The sequence below is a fragment of the Sceloporus undulatus genome, chromosome 7, assembly GCF_019175285.1.
Source record: "Sceloporus undulatus isolate JIND9_A2432 ecotype Alabama chromosome 7, SceUnd_v1.1, whole genome shotgun sequence".
NCBI classification, from domain to species: domain Eukaryota; kingdom Metazoa; phylum Chordata; class Lepidosauria; order Squamata; family Phrynosomatidae; genus Sceloporus; species Sceloporus undulatus.
The window spans coordinates 4,976,651-5,001,946 of record NC_056528.1 but is presented as its reverse complement, the minus strand read 5'-3'; the positions used below and the strand labels follow the sequence as shown (position 1 = coordinate 5,001,946).

General features: G+C 46.3%; 1 protein-coding gene across 1 annotated transcript; it reads left to right on the top strand.

Annotated features, from left to right (window-relative positions):
• The first annotated feature begins 218 nt into the window (after positions 1 to 218).
• Positions 219 to 17,304, top strand: UBE2J2 (ubiquitin conjugating enzyme E2 J2). The gene is made up of 7 exons (XM_042479643.1): positions 219 to 409; positions 7,705 to 7,835; positions 9,832 to 9,872; positions 10,005 to 10,107; positions 11,859 to 11,997; positions 12,139 to 12,219; positions 13,550 to 17,304. Exons 2-7 carry the CDS (start codon positions 7,705 to 7,707, stop codon positions 13,835 to 13,837), a joined length of 783 nt encoding a protein of 260 aa, XP_042335577.1. The 5' UTR covers positions 219 to 409; the 3' UTR covers positions 13,838 to 17,304.
• Positions 17,305 to 25,296: the final 7,992 nt, after the last annotated feature.

Here is a 25,296-nt window from a genome sequence, read left to right as displayed (position 1 = left end):
AACAATCATCCCCAGGGATGCCCTTTTTCTCAGTAGCCCCCAATCTGGGCCCTTTGAGGGGGTTTTCGGACTCCATCTCCCAGAATCCCATCCCATTGGCCGAGGCGGCTGAGGCTCCTGGGAGCTGTAGTCCAAACGCTCTCAAAGGGCGGCGATGCTCCCTCGGCGTCACCACCATAGAGTTGGGCCGAAGGGCGGGGCTAGAGCGTCGGCGACCGGAAGCGGAAGCGTGCGGAAAGGGAAGCCGGCGGCGGCGGGGCGCGCTTGGGCCGGGGGCCTGCCTTGGGCCGCCATCTTGGAGGAGGGTCGCGGAGCCGGGAGCATCGGCCGCCGAGAGCCACCGGGAACAGGAGCCGGCTCTCCCTCCCTGCCTCCCTCAGGAAGGCCGAGGCCCGGCGCCGGAGGAGAGGTGAGCGGGGAGGCAGGGCAGCGGAGGGCCGAGGCGGGACCAGAGAGAGGCCAGGAGGGGGCTCTCTTTGTCCCCGAGGAGGAGGAGGGGGAGACGGGGCCTTCTTCCCCCTTTGAGCCTCCGAGGCGCGTCACAATCAGCCCAGGCGCCGCGCTGCCTCCTCTGGGCAGAGCAAGGCCGGCCTCAGACTGAGCCACGATCGCCTCTGGACACAGGCACTGGAGGGAGAGAGACAGACATACAGCTATCTATCTTATCTTATCTATCTATCTATATCCATCTATCTATCTATCTATGTTTGCTTCCAAGCCATTGGGGACCCTTAGCAGGGTATTTTTCTTCATGGCCCTCTATAAGGGCAGTGCTTAGGGCACTAAAGCAGGACAGCTGGCTTAGGGATTCATAGATGTACATATATATATGTGTGTGTGAATATGTGTATATTTAGATATGTGTATATATATATATGTGCACATAAATATGTATATATGTGTGTGTATGTATATGCATGTATATATGTATATGTGTGTATGTGTATATGTTCATATGCGTGTGTATGTAGATGTATGTGTATATTTATATTTAAATGTGTGTGTGCATATATATATGCGTGTATATATATATATATGTGTGTGTGTGTGTGTGTAAGTATATGTATGTGTATATATTTATATGTCTGTGTGTATATACATGCATGTATACATGTATATATGTGTCCGTATATGTTTGTGTATGCATATGTATATACACGTGTTTGTGTGTGTGTATATATGTATCTGTATGTGTGTGTATATATTTACACATGGCCCTATCATGGGGTTCTCTTGGGCCAGCTTTTCTCACAGGGGGAGGGGGATTGCCATTGCCATCCTCTGAGGCTGAGAGAGTGTGACTTGCCCAAGGTTTCCCAATGGCTTTGTATGGCCAGGCCAGGATTCGAACCCTGGTCCCCAGTCCAGTGCTCAAACCACGCCACAGTGGCTCTTTTGTCTCTCTGAAGTCATTTGGAGGAACCGACACATTGTTAGTTAGACAGGTCCCTGCCCTCAGGGTTACAGGATAAAGGATGTGACCCCAAAGGAGAAGGGCATGGGACCAAGGCCCTCGCATGTGTATATAGGGCAGGGCAAAAGTATGGATTTTGACAGGACCCATGGATAAGTCGAGGCTTAAACTTAGGGACCTCTAACAAAGGATGTAAAGGACGAACCAGAGGAAGACAATGCCAAAGGAACTACAAAATCCCAGGAGATACCCTAAAGACTGGATAAAGGATGGCAACATAGAGAGCGGTTCAGTCATTTCAAAGCAGATGACACGCTTGCTGCTTTTCACCAGAGGATGGTTCCTCCTTTTAAATCAGAGTAGTGCCTTCATTGCCCCATGGATAAGTCCTTGCCTCTTTCAGAAGGGAGTCTCAGAAGCGGAGCCACCACCAAGAAGGCCCTCTCCTGTGTCCTTCTATGCCTCCAGTTTAAAAGGATTGCATAGCAGCAAATCTGTAGTAGAGACCCTGGGACACTGCTAATGGTCTTTGTAGGTAAACTGGATTTGACGGTAGCATTCAAAGATATAGCCGTGTTAGTCTATGGAATCCATATGTAGAGAGATCTTGTAGCACCTTTGAAAGAAATAAGTTAGCAGCAGGGCTTTTGTGGATTGAAGTCTGCATCCTACTTTCACCAAAGGCATCTGAGGAAGTAGACTGAGGCCCTATACAGACAGGCCAAAATAAAGCTGCTTCGGGTCACTTTGGAGGTATGCTGTTTAAATAATGCATGCGTCCTAAGAGCCCGGAAGCTGTACCAAAGCCACGATCCTGTCCTAAGGACTGGCGCACAGCTTTGGCGCAGCTTCCGGACTCTTAGGATGCATGCATCATGTAAACAGCATACCTCCAAAGTGACCTGAAACAGCTTTATTTTGGCCTGTGTATAGGGCCTGAAGTCTAGGAAAGCTCATGCTTCCAACATCTTTCTTTCAGTTAGTCTCAAAGGGGATACAAGATCTCTCTATGGGTTAACACAGAGCTTTTATACTGCGATTTCCAGAGTCTTCTAGGCCATGTTGGTTGAGGGATTTAGGGATTTCCCCAAGCACTGGGTTAATGGTCTGGTTATATAAAGCCATTTCCTAGGCGCTGCAAACCGCCGCTGAAGAAGCCTGCCAAGAAAACCCCATGATAGGTTCGCCTTCCAGTCACCGTAAGTCCGAAACAATGCGAAGCCACACAACAACAACAACAACAAACTCTACACAGGCATATCTCACTTTAAGGCACTTCAGAGTGCTTTGCAGTTATATACTGCAGTGCCATTTTGTTATCCACACTTGTTTCCGTGACCTATTTTGGCATCCATTTTTTACCGTTGCCACTTTTTTAGGCCCAGGGCTACTGTGCACTTAATAAATGATAGTGTAAATATGCTTTTTAGGGTTTCCTACGCACTGGCAGCTGAAAAAAAGGCTATGGCCCTATACGTAGAGGCCAGAATAAAGCTGCTTCGGATCACTTTGGAGGTATGGTGTTTCGATGACACATGCGTCCTAAGAGTCTGGAAGCTGCACCAAAGCCATGCTCCAGTCCTTAGGACTCTTCTGGACTCTTGGGACACATGTATCATTTAAACAGCATGCTTGCAAAGTGACTCGAAGCGGCTTTATTTTGGCCTGTCTGTAGCCCAATATATTAGCAAGATTTGCCTTTAACTGTGACTTGACACTATTAGGAAAATTATGGCCATTGCAGGTTTTTTGGGATCTAACATTAGACCCAGATTTGGAAGACTTGGGTTCAAAGCTAGTGTGGGTTGTGAGACTCACCAACTGACCACTGTCCATTAGTCTTTCAGTGTTGTACTCCTAAGTGCACCTTAACTAGACCCCAAATAGGGATTTGATCTGCTGTTCCTAACAGGGTTTTTCCGCATTGCCTGGTATTCAGAATTGCGACGTCTCCAAAACATGCAGGTCCTGTTCCTGGGAATGTTCCTAATCCTTTGTAATAGCTTCCTTGCTAACCCACATCAGTGGCTTGTCTAGTCTAGTATCCTGTTGATGGAAGAGTCCTGTTGGATACCCCACGCAAGTGAATCATGACAATGAAGGCCTTCTCTTAGCACCTGTCCCCAGATAACATTTCTTCCGCATCTCCGGATTGCATTCCTAGCTGCTGCGTTCCATCAAACCAATTCCCCATCCAGGGCTCAGTCAGGTGCCTCTGGGAACCTCATACCTGGCTGGTGAAGGCAGCCTTCCTTGCCATTGTTTGTTCCCAGAATCAGTTACTCGGAGGTACATTGCTCTGGATGTGGAAATTTCATAAAGTAGGTGTTTTGTCTGCTAAATATGAGTTGTCCCTGCTGAAGGTTTGGAGACACTTGGATGTGTCATTTGTGTCCTAGCAAGTACCTAGTAACAAACCTGTGTCAGCAAATCCCAGATGCGGCATCCTATATTCTCATGTTTGAGGGAAGGTTAAACAACATGGATCCAGCATGGTGCAGTGGTTTGAGCATTGGACTGTGACTCCGGATCAAATCCTTACTTGTCCATTGAAATCCACTGGGGGACTTTGGCCAAGTCACACTCTCAGCCTCGGAAGATGGCAAAAGTCAAGTCTTGGCAAGAAAAACCTTGTGATAGGTTTGCTTTAGGGTCACTGAAGTAGAGGGGGAAAGGGAGGTAGGCGCAATGACCACTGAGAAGGCATTGAGCCCCATGATGTTCCCTAGAGGCACCATCTTCTCTGCCAAGGGTATGCCTTGCTTCCCAGCCCTGTCCTTCCCACCCTTTCCCTTTACTCTTCCCACCATGCGCACCTCACTGTTCCCTTGAAGCAGCAATGCCCAAACTCTGGCCCTCCAGGTGTTTTGGACTTTAGCATTCGTTGGAGGATGGCGTGCATGGTTTGCTGGAGCATGTGCATCCAGCATCTTCCACTGGGCATCCTCCACCACAGACAACCTCTGCTCCAGCCAGCGATCTGCAGGGGAAAGACAAAGAGGATGGTTAGGAGAGGGCTATGCACCCCTTAACCGCTCTTGGCTTGTGGGTGCTGGCCATCACCCTCCCAGCAGCTGCCTCTGGCATCAGGGCCTGCTGCAGGAGGATCCCAACCTCTTTGTCAGTCCAGTAGGCAATCCGGTTTGTTCTGCCATGCTGATCGCCGTCCTGGAGACCTGCACAGTTCCACAGGGGCATTTATGGGCAGTTGGGCCGAGGTGGCTCCAAGCCAATGGAGACCCTCAGAGGAGCAGTTTGAATCTGTCTCCCAATAGTGGTCTCTGGGCTTCCAGTTGTTACAATCAAATGGGTAGGGAAACCAGAATTCGAGGAGAATTGATATATTGTTGGAGCTGTTGTATGTTTCTGCAACAGGTGCCAGGTGTTTGTGGCCCTCAGGCACTTTGCTAAGACTGCCCACAGAACAGAACATGAATGATAGGCATACACAGACTGTGGATAATGGGATACATTTATTCAGGTGCTTATGCTGTCACACTACAATCTACCCTGACATCACAGATGGAGGAGGAGCCATGCCTCAGATTCTCCCTGTGTGAGAGAAATCTGCCAGGGCATCCCTCGCAGCCTCCCCTTCTTCCTTCTTTTCATTCTCTTCAGCCTGCCTGGGCGTTGAAGTGGTTGATGGGACCTTCCTTGCAGCGGCGGCGGCAGTTGTGGCTGCGCATTGCAGGGTGACTAGGAGCGCAGGCCACAGAGGAAAGGAGGCATCCATGATGTCAGTGGCACTTGCACTGTGCAGGTGGACAGGGATGCCAACATCAGCCGATCACTTGGCAGGAGTCATTTAAAAGGTCTGGGCCGGCAACTGCGCACATGCGCAGTCTGCAGCCAACAAAACAAAAATGCCGCGTTCGCAGCTGCCCATGCAGTGGCTCCCCCTCTTTAAGGCATCCAAGGAGGTGGCGGTATGGTTGCTGGGGATAAGATATGGCCCCACATAAGCCGTGTTTACTCCCCCCCATATAGTTGCCCAATCCAGCTTTGGGGACTGGCGGTCTGGAAGCTCCGCATTCAAGAAAAGGCACCTTCATGATGTCTTTCCCTGACTGTACCGCGCCTAGGATACTTATGAAATGAAGACACCTTGCAGTAACTAGGAGCGGATACTGATGTGGAAGGATTGTGATTTCACATATTCAAAACAAATCCTCCCGTTCAGAATCCTATTATTCTTCTGTACCCAGTTTCAGGGAATGAATCTCAGGATTCCAGAAAAAAAAAGCCCTACAAGCCTAATTCATGGTTTGAGAGGATAATCTCACTGGGATGGTTCCTCCATCATTCATGAAACCCTCCCAAAAGCCAGATGACAACACACCCCACTGCCTTCTGCTATCTCTCCTTGACCTCATTGATTCCCTACCCACATCCCCAAATAACACATCTTATGGCAAGGATGGAGAGCCTTTGGTTACTAGATGTTTTGGTTGGCAAACTCCCAGACATTCCAGTCCGCAGTGCCAAGGGATAATAAGGAACTACAGGAGCTATAGTCCAACAATATCTGGAAGGTCAGATTCCCCAGCCCTGCTGCCTTATTGGACTGTGGAATAGGAAGGACACAGCTCAACCTTTGCATCTCATGTTTTGATGCAGCACATTACAGATATATCTGGTATCACCAGCTGGCTATGAGTCTCTAGGGCCTGTTACAGACTGCCAAAATAAAGCTGCTTCGGGTCTCTTTGGAGGTATGCTGTTTAAATGATGCATGCACCCTAAGAATCCAGAAGCTGCACCAAAGCTGCACTCCAGTGCTTAGGAATGCAGTGTGGCTTTGGCGCGACCTCCGGACTCTTAGGACCCATGCATCATTTAAATAGCATACCTCCAAAGAGACCCGAAGCAGCTTTATTTTGGCAGTCTGTAACAGGCCTAGGAGTTGTTCTGAAACTTTTTTAGGTTCTGCACAAAGGTTCCTAGGGGTGGGATGTTCCTTTTTTAAGAGTCTAGTTAGTGTTGGGGAACTTGATGATAGGGCAGCCTGTGTGGGAAACTGGTGACCCTCCAGATATGGAACTACAACTCCCACCATCCTTCAGCGTTGGCTGTGCTGACTAGATTGTTGAGAGTTGCAGCCCAGCAACATTTGGAAGGCCACATCCCCATGATAGAGGGGCAGGGTTGCCAGAAGTTGGACACAACTTGAAGGCACACAACAACAGCAAGAGATGGAGCGTCACAAGAGGCTAAAATGGAATGGGAGGCTCATGGTCCCTTGGAAAGTGTTTGGATGGTTTCTGGATGTGGGAGGAGAGGTGTGTTTATTACTATGGGATTAGCAGTGCTGATTCTTAGTTGTAACAATCAGCCATTGTGATCACAACAACTTAGAAATGTCCAGCCAAGGATTTACTTAACATTTTAACATGTGCCCACAATGTCTTTTCCAAGAAGTAGTTTATATGAAAGATACAGGCACTTAAAATGTTTCCTTATACAACGGGACCTTTAGATCTGTTGGGGTTCCATTATGGGATCTCTATGGATTGGAAGAAAACACTAATGATCATGCCTCATTATTAAATGATGGCAATGTGAGCACAGACACACTGGTGTGGCTGTTCACATCACTGTCATTCAATAACACATAGCATGACAATCTCTGGTTGCTCACAACTGTAGACCCAGAGCCTGCAGTTTGAGAAAGCTCTTTGCATTTGTGTGAACCTCTTTGCCATTCTTTCTCCATAATTAGTCCTTGAGCTTCTGTGGGAAAAGCCGTGTTGGTTTTTTACCTGTCGTGCAACACGACAGAAGTATGCGCCCTTTTATTGCATGTGGGTACAGCCACCAATAAATGCCAGATGCTGCAGGCTCTCTGTCAGAGGAAGGAACTGGCAAAACCACCTCAAATTAGTCCTTGTCTAAGAAAACCCTCTCAAATTCATGAGGTCGCCATAAGTCGACAGGCGACTTGAAGGCATGTGCGCACATGCACATGCACACGCAGTGCCAACAAGTCAAATCTCATTTTACAGTCTTGGCACCTACATCTGGTGGGAAGTGTGTTGGGAGTCTTTTTGTCGATCTTATGGGAGATGTGGGATAGAAATAAAATCATCATCATCATCATCATCCTCTACCTGTTCCTTCTTCCTTTCAGTCATTGGGCTCTGGGTGGTTTGCTGGCATAACTAGTGAGAGCATGGAGGGGTGAGGATTGCCTGGTAGTGAGAAACTTTGCTTGCCAGTCGGCCCTGCTGTGCATAGAATTTGGAGATGTAAGTGTAATGCTCATACAATGTTTTTCTGTTTGTCCGCAGATGACCAGCACCAGTAACAAGCGAGCACCCACAACAGCCACCCAGAGACTCAAACAGGACTACCTGCGCATCAAAAAAGATCCAGTGCCTTATATATGTGCTGAGCCTCTGCCCTCAAATATACTTGAATGGTAAGGATGGTGACAAGCCAGTAGAATGCATTGGGAACCTCAGCCTTTCAGAGACCCAGGCAGTCCTATGGGATTCTCTGGACGATCACACCATTAATGCAGAACTCCATTGCTGAGTGGTTTCCCAGCCTTTCCCCAAAGCTTGGCTGCTTTCAGTTGTGTTGGCTTAAACCAGTGGTTCCCAAACTTTGCTCCTCCAGGTTTTTGGACTTCAACTCCCAGAAGCCTCAGCCCTCTTAGCTAATGGCCTAGGATTCTGGGAGCCGAAGTCCGAAATCCCTGGAAGGCCAGAGATTGGGAACCACTGGTTTAAACTATGTTTTAAACCTTTAACAAACAGACAAAATTAAACAATATACATTTTTCACATTTGTGTTTCCTGTTGTACAGTCCTTACAGTTTTTAAACTTCTTTTTGATCCTTTGGATCTTGCTTAAGTATGCTAAAGAACTTCTGTATCCATTGCCATAGTTTTCTTTGGGTTTCTGTCCTTCATTGCTTTTTGACTTGTTATGCTGAAAGCAATAGCTCTGTCCTGTAGAATTACAGTACACCATAAAAATAACTTCAACTTTACACCATTATTCATTTTTTAAAAAATGAATTATTACTATTTTCCTACCCTCTTCCTGAAGCAACAAGGACTGTTTTAATTTAAACACTTCAACCTGAACAGTTTACTTTTTCTCCTGCTTCCCTCCTCCTCTTGTCCAAAAGCTCAAATGGCTATGTTCCTAAGGCATAGTTACCAGCATTAAGCAAAACTTTGGTGGTATTCTTGCCTCTACTTTTTGGCCATTTTTGTTTGTATCAAGACATCCTCTTGCAATAAATTCTCCAACACTGAATTTGGATCCTGGGCCAAGGGAGATTTCCTTCCTTTGGGTGCCCATGCTTCTCTTTCTTCAGGCTTGCTGTTAATAGCATAATCCGATCCCTGGGCATTCATGCCGAAAGTGGAGCAGCCAGCACAGAGTGTACTGCTGGCAGTCGGCCACTTGTCTTCCAGTTGGCTGTGTTTGTATGTGTTACATTTATTGTCAGGGATGTGGGACACGTAAGCCTGTAGATGAGGCAGGACTGCTTCTTGTGTCATCCCTTCTATGCTGACCAGGGCTAATGGGATTTCTAGTCCGGCAACATCTGGGGGACCGTATATTTCCCATCCTTGGTTTTCTCTCCCGGCTTTCCTTGGGTTGTCAGGTCAGATATGAAACAAGATACACGTATCTTTAATCATTCATAGGCCTGATACAGACAGGCCAAAATAAAGCTGCTTCGAGTCACTTTGGAAGTATGCTGTTTAAATGATACATGGGTCCTAAGAGTCCAGAAGCCCCACCAAAGCCACGCTCCAGTCCTAAGGACTGGAGTGCAGCTTTATTGCAGCTTCTAGACTCTTAGGACGCACGCATCACTGAAACACCATACCTCCAAAATGACCTGAAGCAGCTTTATTTTGACCTGTCTGTATAGGGCCATAGATTTTGGAGCAGGACAAGGTATGCTCCATCAAGTCAGATTTAAGTACTTGTACTTCACCTTCCAAACTCCAGCTTTCAGCCACAGGTTTCCAGGACAAAATCAGGGCTAAACACTCCTCCGTGCCGCTCCTCTTGCCTCCAAGACAAGAACTATGTTGGGAGGGGACAGCTGTTGTTGAAAGTTGGGCTTTGGAAGGTGAGAGAGGATGGGTACCTTCATCCCACTTGATGGGGATTTGCAGTGCCTTGTCCTGCTCAAAGATCTTTGAAGAATTAAAGTTGCAGGACCATGCTAGCTCTCACAGCAACTCTGTATTCCCATGATAAAACCTCAAGATAGCTAACAACCGTCACCAGTAAAGTTGCTCAACCTGCAGAGTTCTTTCATACCTGGCTATAGTGACCTAGCTGAAGTGAGTCTATCTTTTTGCTCCTCCTTCCCTACCACCTTTTAATTTATTGATTGATTGGAAACTTGTCATATATAACAGATGCTTCCTTTGTTCCTTTAGGCACTACGTTGTACGGGGACCTGAGATGACGCCATATGAAGGTAAATCATAACTTGTCCTTTGAAATACTCTTCCCTCCAAATCTATCAGCCCTTTTAAGTTTCAAGCACTGTATATTAACCAACCCCTCCTGCACTGTGAAGTAAAGCCTTCTTTCCCTCTTCTTGTTTTAGGTGGCTATTACCACGGGAAACTTATTTTCCCAAGAGAATTCCCCTTTAAACCTCCTAGTATTTATATGATAACACCAAATGGAAGATTTAAATGCAACACAAGGTAAGTCATTTCCATACGCTGTACTGGTTTTTATGGCCAGTGACTTTAAAGTAGGGGTGAGAGACCCCCATGGGCCTTCAGGTGTTGCTACACTCCAGTCCTGGCAAAGTATTCATCATCCCTGCTTCAAAGGAGTATACAACACTGATCTGGATTCTCAGTCTGTTGTGGTCAACATAGCTCTGAGCAGTGTTCTTTGACTGCTGTGTTGGCTTAAGATGGTCCTCAGTTTCTTTGCAAAGGCCCCATACAGACAGGCCAAAATAAAACTGCTTCGAGTTACTTTGGAGGTATGCTGTTTCAACGATGCATGTGTACTAAGAGTCCAGAAGCCACGCCTAAGCCATGATCCAGGCCTAAGGATTAGAGCACAGCTTCTGGACTCTTAGTACACATGCATCGTTGAAACAGCATACCTCCAAAGTGACCCAAAGCAGCTTTATTTTGGCCTGTCTGTATAGGGCCAATGAAACCTTTTTTCTTCTCTCAGCTGTACTGGTTCCAGGGCTTACAGAGTCAAAGTGGTGGTCATGGATGGTGATGTCCTCTCCCACTCATCCACTCTGCTGGCTTCCCTCTTCAGTGAGGGATTTAACTGTGCTCCTCACAACAGTTGTGAGCAAGGCAGGGTGTGTGTGTCTGTTTATCCAGTCATAATACATACCGCTGTGAGCTGTACTGGTTGTAATGCAAAGTTGTAATGCCAAGTATTTGAGGGTGGCTTGATCTTGAGTGAGCCATTTATATATAAAGACCAGTTATAGAAAATTGCTAAAACTATAGGGATCAACACAGCATAACAGGTATCTGTACTTCAAAGCATATCATGACATGGGGGCTTATACAGAGGCCTTTCAGTGATCCATCTTGTCAGTCGTCGTCTACTCTGGCTTTCCAGGTTCTTGGGATTTCCCAGTTTTGCTTCATGGGATGCTCTTTATGTGGAGATTGGGCATTGGATCCTGGCTTTTGTAGAACATTTACAAGCTCTTGTGGCCTCTTCAGATGTCCTGAAGTGGGATTTGAATCCTCAGCCCTGAGTTGTGGGTAGTTACAACTGAACCACTGTAAGAGCGGCCAGATGAAATTAACCAGTCACAGAATGGAAGAGGAAGAGGGAAATTATGTGTGATGCAGAGGAGGAAGAATTGCCTAAGTTCCTGAAGTACCTGCTTAACCATGGTTACAGCATCGTGGCCATTCTTAACATCTGATATACCTTCCTTGGCAATAGTGTATATCATTCCAGGGGTTAGCAAATGGTAGCATCTGATAAACCTAGTGTGGAAATGCTTTGTATTACTCCAAGGAGAGGAAACCTGTGACCTTAAGTTTGATTTCTGCTTTCAAATGTCATCTGAAGGTGGTTGAGATCAGACTGCTGCCAAGAGTAATTACACACTACAGTGGTACCCCGGGTTACGAAAGTAATCCGTTCCGCGGAGCCCTTCGTAACCCGAAATCTTTCGCAAGCCGAAATTGCCATAGGCGCTAGCGCTGGAAGCCGCGATTCCGTGTGAAAAAGCGCCGAAAAGCACCAAAATTTTTTTTCGTAACCCGAAAAAAAAAACGTAACCCGAAACAGTTTTTTCTAATGGATTTTTTTCGTAACCCGGAAATTTCGTAAGGTGGTGATTTCGTATCCCGGGGTACCACTGTACTTATGAAGAAATATGGCTCTTGACAGTTAAATGTTTCTTGCCCCTTCATTTTCTCCTTTGTGGTAACTTTGGCTGTGGTTTTCCTTGCAGATTATGTCTTTCGATCACCGACTTCCATCCTGACACATGGAATCCGGCTTGGTCAGTCTCTACAATCCTAACAGGCCTTCTTAGTTTTATGGTTGAAAAAGGTCCCACTTTGGGCAGTATAGAAACATCAGAGTTCACAGTGAGTAACATCCCCCAATTGTCCTCCCCGCCACCCCCAAAACCCCCAAATTGATCCCAGAGGAAATGTAGAAGTGTTATCTGTTTATAAAATGCTGATTTCAAACTGATCTCCCCCTCCTTTGTCCCTTTCTCTCCACAGAAAAGGCAGCTTGCTTCACAGAGTTTAGCATTTAACGTCAAAGACAAAGTCTTCTGTGAATTATTCCCTGATGTGGTGGAGGTAAGGTGGCACATTTGAAAGATAGCATTAGCCATACAGGAGATGAATTTCCACCTGCCTGGATATTTAGCCTTAATGTTCCCAATCTCCTAATGGTTGTTTTTTAATTACTGTTTCCCAGAAACTTGGTGCCTTTCTGCTGTGTTAGACTACAATTCCCATTATTTTCAGCCAGACATGACAGTTGTAGTCCTGCATATCTGGAAGGCAGGCCTTGGTTGAAGGCTTCCTTGTTACATGTTTAATCTGGCCTTTTATGGAAGATGCAGCATTTGATAGCTATAGTAGGAAGAAACCCCATATATACATATTTAGTAAGGTAGAGAGAGAGGGAGAATATACTTTATAAGGGGCCCAAGGTATTTTAATCAGTTGAGAAATCTTCAGTGGGTTGCTAGCTTGACATCATAGCCTTAAAATTGTGGGTTTGTGTATGGTCACAGAATCTGAAATGGTAACCTAGCCATTGCATCCAACCTTCCCTTACATTGCAGAACTTTGAGGCTGTCTTGGTTGTGATGTGGAGTGCATTTTCTCATTTCTAGCACCCTTGGCCAATAACCTGCATGAACTGTATGTGTGTGTATGTATCATATCACATCACTGAATCCTAAAGTCAGTCATCCAGGCCATAGCATTTCTGATTTGGGTGTGAAAGCTGAACAGTGAAGAAAACTGACAGGGAAAAACATTAACTCATTTCAAAAGTGGTGCTGCAGGAGAATTCTACATCTACCACTAAAAAGTCCTAGAGCTGATCAAGCCTGAACTCCCAGTAGAAGTGGAGATGATTTAAACTGTGAAACCATAATACTTTGAGAAGACAGGTCTCTTTGGTAAAGAACATAATGCTCAAAGGTAGCAGGAAAAGTGGGAGAGCTCATGGCAGGTGGATTGATTCCATCAAGGCAGCCACAGTCATGATGTGCAAGATGTGAGCATAGAGGAGGGATCTTGGAGGGCTCTTATTCATAGGGCTGCCGTTTGTCAAGGAACCACTTGACAACCAATAACTTCATATATCGAAGGATACTCCCTTTTCCCTAGGATGCTCTGTAGTGCGCAGAGCTTCTGTGGCAGATGTGTAAGGGTCCCTCAGCTGGCATATCGATGCAGGAGGGTTTCCTTCATGGTACAAGTTTTTGAATGCCATTAATCTTAGCAGTTTTTTGTATTCTGTGTTAGGTTTTGTATTTTGTAAGAGGATTAAAAAATGACAGAGACAGTTTATTCTATCACCTGGCGTACTCCCCTTCGTCTCAACGGGATCTAATTTTGCTGATCAATGATCTCCACCCCATATTTCTCTCTTTGTCCCTTCCCATCCTAGGAAATCAAGCAGAAACAAAAGGCACGGGAAGACCTCCACAGCCGGCCACCGACTCTTCCGCTTCCGGATGTCGTCCCTGATGGGGATGCCCACCACGGCCAGAACGGCGTCCCACTTCTTAACGGGCATGTGCCCTTGGCTGCTGCCAACAACCACCCCGGCCTCCAGCAGGCCAACCGGAACCACGGACTCCTGGGTGGAGCTTTGGCGAACTTATTTGTTATTGTTGGTTTCGCGGCCTTTGCCTATACAGTGAAGTACGTTCTGAGAAGCATAGCGCAAGAGTGATGCGCTTAAAAAACACAAACCAACCAAAACCACCGGTTCCAAGACCAAAATTAGCAGTAGGGACAGGAGCCAAAACAACAACAACAAAAGCATTTGGGACTCTTGGGTCTCATACCCCTCCCCAGCGCTGGGAAAAAAATATCGTGATGTACAGGTAAAAATGAAATAGACTGGTTTGGCTCATGGGTTTAATTTAGATGAAGAGAAAATACCATTTTTCAATTCTGAAGATGATGCATTTGGGATAGCTAGGCAAAAGGAAGCGCAACCCCAGGGGAGAGAAAAACCTTGATTTTTAAAGAGATAAATTGGCAATATCTTAAAATGTTACTGGTCTACAAGTAGCATCTTTTTATGTTGTTAATTTTCTTTTAAAAAAGAAAAGCACTGAACCACTTCTGAGGTCCTTAAAGTCCTTTGTTGTTAATGTGGAATCACTCACACGGTTAGTGACACCATGAGAGTCTCCATGGTGTGGAAGGTGGCAGCTGGGGACAGGCCTAACCTAGAGAGGGTTGCTTGTGTTCAGTCCTTCCACCCACCTCTTATCCACAGGCTGCACTTTTCCCATCCCTGTTGTAAATGAAAAGGACTGCCTTCACATTTACTTTAAGACGTTTGATGTGTATGTCCTACTTTCAACCTCCCACCCGAGAACCTGGCAGTTGTGAATCTTGGCACTCTGTTTGTTTCATGAAAGGAAACGATGGGTTTCCTGCTAATCCTAGTGATCATGGGGACTGAAAGCCCTTTGCAGGGGTTTAGCAGTGGCTATGCAAAGTGTGCATCCTTTTTGCTCTTTAAGTTATAATGATACTAGGTTTTTATTTCGAGGTCCTGCCGTAAGACAAGCTTTACCTTGCTTCAAGTCACTGAGAAACATGTTGGATGGGAAGCTAAAATTGCGCAGAATCTGGCCATCCTTTTGCTGTGTGTGTTCTATCCCTCCCCAACAACAGCAACAACAAAACAACATGGCAGTGTTAAGGATGGAATCATGTTGAGTTTTGCAGGTGGCCGCCAGGTGTCATTGTTGACTTGCAATAGAGCTTTCTCTCCCAAGGATGTTAAATAAGAAAAAAAAAATCTAGAAGGGGGTAGTAGTTTGGGAAGGAATATTCAATTAATTCCTTTGGGGTTAGGCATGTTAGGCTGTGAAATTGGGGTCCTCGGGCAGGTTTTTTTTAAAGGTTATGCTTCTTTCCCCCCTTCTCCCCCTTTTTTAAAGGAAAGAGGCTTGCCTTCCAAACATAAGTAGAAACAAGATGCTGGTTTCTGGCCTGCTTTGGTCAGTTTTAAGGCTTTGCGGTCCTGGTAGAGCATGAGAGATCTTAAGAGGACAAACATCTGAACCTCAGGGATGGACAACCTGTGCTGTTGGCCAACAACAGGGGATGATGTGGCCATGCTGTTTGGGGCTGATGGGAGCTGGTGTCCAACAGCATTGGGAAGGTACAGGTTCTCCATCCCTGCTATCAAGTCAAAGGAGTTGAAAGTAAAAGACATATTGCTGTAGTAGAGCCTTCTTGGCTTCTCCTTCTTCATCAGCTTCTGCCTTTTCCAGCTTTGGTCACCCCCAAAGACCTCTTTGCTGGCTTGCCTCTGAGTAGTTGGTTTGGTTTGGAAAAAGGGGTAGATCTTCTGGATTGCACCACTTTTAGAAAAGGAACTGTCCTTGTGTGTTTTCAGTGCTTCCTCCTTTGAATTGGAGAAGTAGACTCTTTGAGCAGAAAACAGGTAAGGTGGGAGGATAGATTGAGCCTAACAACGGTTTTTATTTTTGCCAGGGATGGGAGGTATTTTTGCCAGGGGTGAGCAGACGTCAGACATACAGTGGGCTCCCTGGTTGCCTGAATTCCCACCATGAGCACCAAGTACTGAGCGCTCTGTTCATCCATTAAGTCCAATGCAGTTAAAGTTGCATTTTTAGTGTTGTCTGCAGAACACTTTTTTTTTGGAACTGTGCCTTCCAGAATCTCCAGATTTTGAGCGGTGCAGTCCAAAAAGGGATCTCTTCCAAACTTTGCCATTCATGGCTGACATTTCCACAACTGGGCTTGCAAGCCTGTCAGAACAAGGCAGCTGTGGATAGAACCCTGGCATCTGTTCCCTGTTTGACACCTTTGGAGAGTTAACAGTTCAAAAGGCCTACGATTGCAAAAGCTATAGAGTCCCCTTGTGATGCCTCATAGGACTGGTTTCCCTCTCGAAAATACTTTGTAGCCTAAAATATACATCCCTCCCCCAGTGTCTCTCTCTCTCCTGTTAATCTTCCCCATATCCTTTGCCTTGTTGCAGAGGTAAATCTGAGTGCCTTCTCCAGTTGTGTGTGGCTGTCTTTGAGCCACCCACTTTCCAATTGCAGACTTCCTCAAAGGAATATTGGCAAGGTCGAAAGCCTACTGTCTTTCTAATCCCACCCATTTGCCCCCTTCCACACACAAACAGTACTTTGTCTTAAAACAGGGATGAGCAAATGCGGAAGGCTAGTGGGCCATGGCAGCCCCACAGCAGATCTTGCTGCCAAAAATTGCCCCAAATGCCCTTTAGGAAACCTGGGGGCACTGCAAAGATTTTGCCATGGTTTTTTCCCCATCTCTAGGCCATTAGGTTCAGGAAGTGAATGGAAATTGTGAGGTCGAAGGCTTTCAGGTCCATAGTTTTCTGTGGGTTTCTGGGCTATGTGGCTGCACTCTTCAAGGATTCATTCCTGATATTTCACCTGTATCTGTGGTTGGCGTCTTAACACGGCAGCCACAGTTGCAGGTGAAATGTCAGGAATAAATCATCCATGAATGTGACCACATAGCCCTGAAAACCCACAGAAAACCTATTAATGGAAATTCACTACCTGTTCCAAAAAAGGTCTTCCTTCCTAAATTGGCTGGGACACTACAAAGTTGTGACAGTAGTGTCCCCATGCTGCCTAGAGAAGGTTTGGGGCCAAACAAACCCTTTTTGATCCCTGGCAGCCATGAAAACTGCCATGTGGGGCCACATGCAGCCTTCATGCCTCACTTTGCCTCCCCTGTTGTAAAGTTTCCTTCTAACTCCACCATTCATTGTTTGATTTTAGGCACATGAAATCCCTCTTTTCCACACACAGCCCTTTAAACATGTATATATTGTAGGCATCCAGTTTCATTTTTGTTTTGTAGCTTTTTAAAAAACATATTTGGGTTTCTGATTCTGTGGATGATTTCTTTGTTGTCAGAAGACTAAAGGCAGCGGACAGCCAAGCGGGAAGCGTCAAATAAACCCATGAGCCACGTAGCTTTAGATAATCAGTGAACATGTGCTTTGACCAATTTCTCTGCAAGTAGGTATGGATTAGTTGAAACTAACAGGATAGGTCCATACGACGGAGGAGACGTCTTTGAAAGGAGACTTAGGGAAGGGGAGGGGGGAGTCGGGTGTGATAGGGAATGATTTTAAGATCTGTATTTATAAAATACTTTGGAAATTTTGTGGTTGGTTTCTCTTTTCCTTTCTTTCTTGGATCAGATTTTGATTTACCGTTGTTTAGCTCGGGCCTTCTAGATGTTGTCCTTCATCTGCTCTCATCACACGATGATCGTAATGTATCTCTGTTTCTACAAAGGTCTCTGTTTCCTCTGTTAAGACATGTTGTGTGTGTATCTTGTCCATTTCTTTTAATGACCTGGTTTTGGTGTTGGAGACGATGTGTTTAAGATAGCAGCATTTGAATGTATTAGAAGACTGTATATCACATAAGGAGACAAAGGGCAATGTTAGCTGGGGCAACTAATGATCCTAGAACGATTGGGAACAATAGACCAAGGGCTGTATCACACTTGGTTGTTAAGCCACCATAACAACTGGCCAATAGTGCCTTTGGTGATACATATTGCATGGTGCCTAATGTTGAGGTGGAATCTCTTTTCCTGTAGCTTCCATCCATTGCTCCATGTCCTATTCTCTGGAGCAGCAGAAAACAAGCCTGTTCCATCCTCAATGTGAGCCCCCTTCAAAGACTTAAACATGTCTGTCATATCACCCCTTAACTGTCATACCACAATGAAGTGACATGGGTATGTTCAACCAGGTTAAACATACCCACATCACTTCATTGTGGTATGATGAGGCCCACTGCACTGGGTCCCTGTAGGGCCTCGAATGGTTGGGCCTTGGGGCTCTAATATGTAGGTTCCCATCTCTAACAATAGCATGGTAACAGGAATTCAGCATAGTTCCCTTTCAGATGGAGTATGAAGACTTTTTAGGGAGAGAAACCACAGAAGCTGGGTAAGATTCTCACTGAGTCCTTTTGCATCCTTAGTGTCATCTAGCTGCTATACCACACTGCCTCCATCACACCGAACTGGGTTTGACAACCCATTCAGGGAGTAGGGCATGCAGCCCTGGGGCACTTGGTGTCCTCTCTCAACCGATTCTTCATGAATGTGTTCCAAATTCCAGGAATTTGTGTGGTTAAAACCTTATTTTTTTAAAAAATGTTAAGAATTGCCCTCCTGGAGCCGATCAAAAGCCTTTTTAATTGTGCGTTCTCTTTCCAGGAACATCCCATTTGGGATTCTGGGAAGTCCACCAGAAGGGTGGGGAGGTAGCTGTCTTCCCTGGTTTGTTTCTGGTATGTAGGCTCCAGAGGTATTCTGCCTTGGAACATGGAGGTTCACATGAGGAGAGGAGGCCTCTTTCAGGCGGAGGGCTGAATCCGGTTTTGGAGAAGTTCTCTAGCTGGGCGTTCCAGGGGTGGGCCAGTGCCAATGGCTTCAGGGTGGAAACCTTTTCTGGCTGGTGGCGCTCTTTGTTAACGGTGCAGGGAGCATGTTCCAGGTCTCAAACTGAACTTTGAAGGAACTATTGAAAGTGTTGAACCTTATCCCTCAAACAGGTTCGGTCCCTTGGACAGCCCAGTAGAAATTCACAGACTCACTGGTACGGTGGCAACCAGGCACTTCTGCATGTTGCTCAAAAACATAAAAATGGGGAGACCTCCAAGTGATGGTCTCCTTGAAAATATGGGCCAGGCATGGCTGGCTGGAGAGTTTGCAGGGCCTGGATTTAAGCCCCTAGGAGGCCTGGGACTCTATACTATTCATGGAGCAAGCAAACCTTGGCAGACCCATGGTGTGTAGCCTGTGAGTACCGGATCTGAATGGCCAAACCCAGCATTTGTAGAAGTACAAATCAAGTCCAAAGCTGAGACTTCAGATACCTTAGGATGGCATCTTTTTATGAGCTACAGAACACTGGTTGAAGATGCCCTGAGCTACAGAAGGCTAGCAGGGATGGAATAGAGCCTCCTGGAAAAGGACACTATATGACTAGCCATGGCACTTGGAAGTTGTCTCGGGATGTCTTGTTTTTGATATCACTTCCCAATCTGTGCCATTATGAATGGGAAGGAGATGCCCAAATCTGTGACGCTACAGATGGGGAACATGGGAAGCTGTGAGTCCTGAGTTAATCCAGCAGAAAAGGGGTAACATTCCTGAGGTGGATGTGGGTTTTGCCTTGAAGAACATGCACAGAATGTGTGCGCCTCAACCGCTCTCTTGCATTGAAACGGTTTCTGGTTTTATCAAGGCAATATCTGCGCAGAAGAATCCCTCCACACCTGGAACGGACCCAGCGGTTAGACCAGAAAACATGGGGCTCTCTTGAAAGAGGAGTAAATATTTATTTAGGCACGGTTTACCCAGCGTCTAGGGAGCAGAAAGAGCAAAACAAGGCTCTAATGTTTACTAGCTTGCTCCAGGCCTTTAATGAACGTTGGACCACAGAGGCTTTGGAGAGGAACGTGCAAATGCTTCCCCCAAAGTTCCCACCCGCTCCCCAAGGAGCTGCAGTTAAAAGTTTGTGGAGACATTCTGCAGGCTGCGGAGTTACAAACAAAGCTGGATTTTAGGGTTCTTTAGGATGATCCAAGGGGGTAATGTATGTTCAAGGGAAGTAATAGTGCCACTTTATTCTGCTTTGGTCAGGCCACACCTGGAATACTGTGTCCAGTTCTGGGCACCATTAAAAAGGATGTTGAGAAACGAGCGTGTCCAAAGGAGGGCCACCAAAATGGTGAAGGGTTTGGAAACCATGAAGCCCTATGAGGAATGACTGACAGAGCTGGGGATGTTTAGCCTGGAGAAGAGACAGTTAAGCGGTGATATGATAGCCCTGTTTAAGTATTTGACAGGATGTCATACTGAGGAGGGAGCAAGCTTGTTTTCTGCTGCTCCAGAGAATAGTCCATGGAGCAATGGATGCAAGCTCCAGGAAAAGAGATTCCAGCTCAACATTGGGAGGAACGTCCTGACAATAAGGGCTGTTCGGCAGAGGAACACACACCTTCCTGGCTGTCTCTTCCAACTCTACGATTCTATGAGTCTATGTTCTTATTCTAGTTATGGATGAACCCTCCATGCACTGTATGTATTGATGTGCAATGTCAGAGACAATAACCAGTGGTGGCTGGTGGCTTCCATGTTGGAGCAATGATGAATCTGCTCTGGGTTTTAGGCTGAATTGCAGATGTGTTACTATTGGCACTGAACTCATTCCTACAAAATACGTTTGCTACCATGCACACCCCAGAATGGATTCACTACCCCTATGAACACGGAAGCCACCAGCCCCACTGGTTATCATGCGTCTCTCTTATTGCATGTGAACAGATACACTTCCTTTGAGCAGGGAAGATGGCAACTTCTTTTTAAGGGCTTCTGATAAAACATCTAGCCAGGAGAATCAAGGAAGAGCTGGGCCTTCGTTTGGACTTGTATCAAATTCTTGGTGTCGTGATGTTTGGGAACAGCCTCTTTGTACGCTGTACACCTTGTACACTGTCCTCATGCAGCGTACCTCTCAGTACCAATGAGATTGGAGGCTTCACCAATGTTTTTGTGGTTTTTTTGGACTACGAGGCCGTGTCCTGGAAGAGTTTATTCCTGACGTTTCACCAGAAGATGAGTCCATCATGGTGACCTGGTGAGACCAGGATGCAGTTGTTGGACTACAACAGCCATTATCTTTGGACTAGTCATGAAGTTGTAGTCTGGCAACATGCCTCCTTCCCATCCTGCTTTAGGCCATATTCCTTACGTTCCCCCATCTTTTTTTAGTAGGGATAGTATGGGTGGATCTCTTGCCACCCATAGAAGACGAGGGAACAGGAGAAGGGTTCATGCCCGATGTAGTCACTACAGCTGCCCCAAGACAACCACAAAAGATTACTATCGTGGTCCGTGGCTCTTCCTTGGCAATCCTTTGCCTTCCTCTGAGGCCAAGAGAGTGCGACTTGCCTAAGGCCACCCAGTGGGTTTCCATTCCTGAATGGGGATTTGAACCTGGTCTCAGTACTAGCCCAACGCCCAAAACCACGTTGCCATGTTGGATCTCCGTTGCGGTTGCTTACTGGAGCTAAATAAAGATATTTGGTGCAACGTGGATTTTCTATTTAGGAAACCAATGCACCCAGAAGGTGGCGCTGGGATGCCATCCATTGGAGAGTACAAGGGAGAATGCAGGTGCTCAGACTTGTTCTGCAGTTCTCTCCCTTGTCTCAACTGTCTTGCTATTTCTAAGGTTTGTATTTAGGTTTGTATTCCCTATTACCATGTATGGATGTGAGAGCTGGACAGTTGAAGAAGATAGGAAGAAAATCCATTCATTGGAGATGTGGGGCTGGAGAAGAATGCTGAGGATCCCATGGACAGCCAAAAGGACAAACCAATGGGTCCTGGAGCAGATCAAGCCAGAAACCTCCCTGGAAGAAGCCAAGATGACCAAACTGAGGCTGTCGTACTTAAGACACATCATGAGAAGGAAGGACTCAATGGAGGGAAGGAGGAAGAGAGGAAGGCCACATGATAATGGATGGATTCTAAGGAGGTTACTATAGGTTTTATGGGGTTGCAGGAATTAAGCAGAGCAGCGAAGGACAAAGTGGGGTCTTGGAGTTGTCTCATCCATAGGGTCGCCATGAGTTGAGATTGACTTGAGCGCAGTTAACAACAACAGAGAAGCAAAGGAAGTATCTTGCAGGTATTTGGTTGCATTCCATAACCTCCTAGACAGTCTTTAGCAAAGGTTGGGCTGAAGCTCAGCTGGATGGAACCTAATTATACCTCATGTAGATCTCATTCCTGCCACCTTTGGACCAAACATGGCTGGGAAACACACTGTTTTAAGGCTATAGTCCCTCGATTCCCCACTGCTGCAGGAGGGGAAACACACAAAAGAAGGGTTTCAACCACCTATGCATTTGGGATCTGAGGAAGTAGACTTAAGTCCACAAAAGCGCATGCTGCCAACTTCTAAGCGCATGCTGCCAACTTCTAAGCGCATGCTGCCAACTTCCCTCCATCAGAGAGCGAGAAGGCATCAAGTCACTCTCTAGATAGTTCAGCATCATCTGGAATGGGATGCCTTGGGCGTAACAGATGTTGGATTGTCCCTCCTGGTAGACCTAGACAGCATAGTGATGGCTGCTGGGAGGTGCAATCCAGCAACACCTGGAGGTAGAGAGATCTTGCAACACCTTTGAGACTAACTAAAGAAAGAAGTTGGCAGCATGCGCTTTTGTGGACTTAAGTCTACTCCCTCGGATCCAAATGCATCAGAGGAAGTAGACTTAAGTCTATGAACGCTCATGCCACTAACTTCTTTCTTTAGTTAGTCTCAAAGGTGTTGCAAGATCTCTCTACCTCCAGGTGTTGCTGGATTGCACCTCCCAGCAGCCATCACTATGTTGTCTAGGTCTACCAGGAGGGACAATCCAACATCTGTTATGCCCAAGGCATCCCATTCCAGATGATGCTGAACTATCTAGAGAGTGACTTGATGCCTTCTCGCTCTCTGATTTCAAACGATTAAAGAGTTAACAAGTTCTTTCCCCCCATCGTCATCTTTCTAACCCCGTCTTCGAAATAACTACCTTGCATTCCTTGCAAACTACGTGGCAGCCATTCTTTGTTAATAATATTTAACTTGCTTTGGCGTCGCTGCGTACTTAGGGCCCAGTTTGCGTTCGCTGCAGACGGGGATCTGTAAGTGTACTTGATGACACGTTAATAGGACGATCTGTCAGGTTGCGGCGAAACAACCCAGACGGTTCTGGAGACCGTGGCAAAGACTGAAGCCTCTCTCGTCTTGCCCCCCTTCACCTGACGCCCCCAAAGCCCTGTCCTCCCACTCCTTCTCCGGGAGTCTGCAGGCAACCTTCCCTTCGGCATGTCTAGAGCTGAACCGTCACCTATCCGGCACCAAAACGTAAATAGATCCTGTGCCAAAGTCATCTGACATCTCCAGTTATGGAAACATCAGTGTGTTTTTTAATGTGGGTTTGTTCCCCCAGTTGTCATTTTAGAGTACATTTTCTAGCTGCAGGGAACTCTTTCCCCACAGATCTGGTTCAGCAATGACACTTTGATTTGTTTTAACTACTACGACTCGAGGTGTCTCACAAAAATTAAAACAAATAAACCTAAACATCTCCTTTTAAAAGGGAAAGAAGAACCCAGCTCTCCTGTCTGTCCCTCCCTCCTTCTCTCCTTTCTCTTCCTTCCTTCAACAAGTTGAAGGGATGGCATATTGAGGAGGGAGCAAGCTTGTTTTCTGATGCTCCAGAGAATAGGACCCAGAGCAATGGATGCAAGCCCCAGGAAAAGAGATCCCACTCAAACATTAGGAGGAACCTAACAGTAAGGGCTGTTTGACAGTTGAACACACTCCTTCTTCGGAGTATAGTGGAGTCTCCTTCCTTGGAGGTTGGATGGCCATCTCTTGGGGGTGCTTTGATTGTGAGTTCCTGCATGGCAAAAGGGTGTTGGACTGGTTGGTCCTTGGGGTGTAACCAGCAACATGATTAAAAAAGAGGATTACCAGACAGATAAAACAAAATTGACTTTTTACGCCACCGCAATTATGGAAATAAAGCGATATCGGAAATGCATTTCCGCCGCAATTCCGAAAGTAAAAAGATGTGGGTTAGTGCTTCTTTGGCGTGTGAAATCATCACGTGCAATTTCATGATATCTTGGGGGTATTCACGGGATAAACCCCTGATCTCCTTGGTGTGATAAACTCCAAAGTGTCCTAATCTCTGAAATGGTGGAAGGTATGGAACAGTGATTCCTCTTTCACTTAGGCCACAGGGCCTCCTTGCGTTGTCTCTCTCTGTGTAGCAGAAGTATAGAATCATAGAATAATAGAGTTGGAAGAGACCGCAAGGGCCATCCAGTCCAACCCCATTCTGCCATGCAGGAAATCCAAATCAAAGCATCCTCGACAGATGGCCATCCAGCCTCCGTTTGAAGACCTCCAAGGAGGGAGACTCCACTACACTCCAAGGGAGTTTGTTCCACTGTTGAACAGCCCTTACTCTCAGGTAGTTCCTCCTAATGTAGACATGGATTTGGTCGTCATACTTGTTTGCAATCTACGTGTCTCTTGGAGAACCCTGGGGCAAAACAAGTGTCCCCTGGGAGCTGGAAAAACTGCCCATCTTTGCTCTAAGTACACACATTCACACTCAACTCTTTCTCCATTGCCAGAACAATTCACATTTGTTTGGCCTCTTCATCCTGACATTGCTTAGGGCTTCATCCGGCCTTAATCCAGTCTTGAGGGCCAGCGTTTGGAAGTCCAGGGGCTCCGAAACCTGCGTTTTGTGGCCATATTTGTACAGAACCATCTTTCGGGGAGATAATGTGGATAAGGTTTTGGGATGGGTAGGAGGGAGGGATGGATAGACGGAAGGAAGGAAGGAAAGAGGGAGAAGGAGGGATGGGAAAGACTCTTTTTTGGATTTAAATCTCTTTGGCAGGAGGAGAAGATTCCACTTTCCCCGCCAGTCTCCCCTTAATAGGAGTGTGAAAAGACTAGCCCTGACAGCTCATTCGAATGTGATCCCTCCCTCTCCAAGAAGGGTCTCCCTCCTTCCCTCCCTTTTCTTCTCCTTTTCTATTCCTCTCCATCCCTCCTTCTTCCAAGTCTATGGAAAGCACTCCCACAAAACCCAGGTTATTTCTTTGCTGCCTTACAAAACACTGGAGGCTTGGGTTTTCTTTCCTTTTTGCAAGTCCCCGTTTGGAAGGAAAGGAACCGGAGAGCTAAAGCCCCAAAGCACCTCCAAAGAAGAAGAAGAAAGGAGAACAAGGGCCTTTGGCAATGGATAGCTGGAAGTAGAGAAGGAGACCGATTGGATCCAGACTGACGTTTCGGGTTTTGGGGAGCATTTCTCCTCCAACGTAGCCAAGAAGTTTCCACTTTTGGAAGACGTTGGATCGTGGGGTTTGGAGCACTTTGTCGGTTTGGCAATATTGAGATCTCTATGAGCATCCATCTACATCTATTTTTCACCTGGTAAGGAAGGGACATATTCCTGAATTGCAGATGGATGGGCAAATGTGAATATCTTCATCTCTGATGGGATTTCATTCTTGTCAGTGAAAGACACAAACGCTTTATCTCTTTATTCT

Coding starts and splice junctions, on each gene's coding strand:
- UBE2J2 (XM_042479643.1), top strand. CDS start 7,705: ATGACCAGCACCAGTAACAAGCGAGCACCCACAACAGCCACCCAGAGA. Junction 7,836..9,831: donor CCCTCAAATATACTTGAATG/GTAAGGATGGTG, acceptor TTGTTCCTTTAG/GCACTACGTTGTACGGGGAC. Junction 12,220..13,549: donor TATTCCCTGATGTGGTGGAG/GTAAGGTGGCAC, acceptor TTCCCATCCTAG/GAAATCAAGCAGAAACAAAA.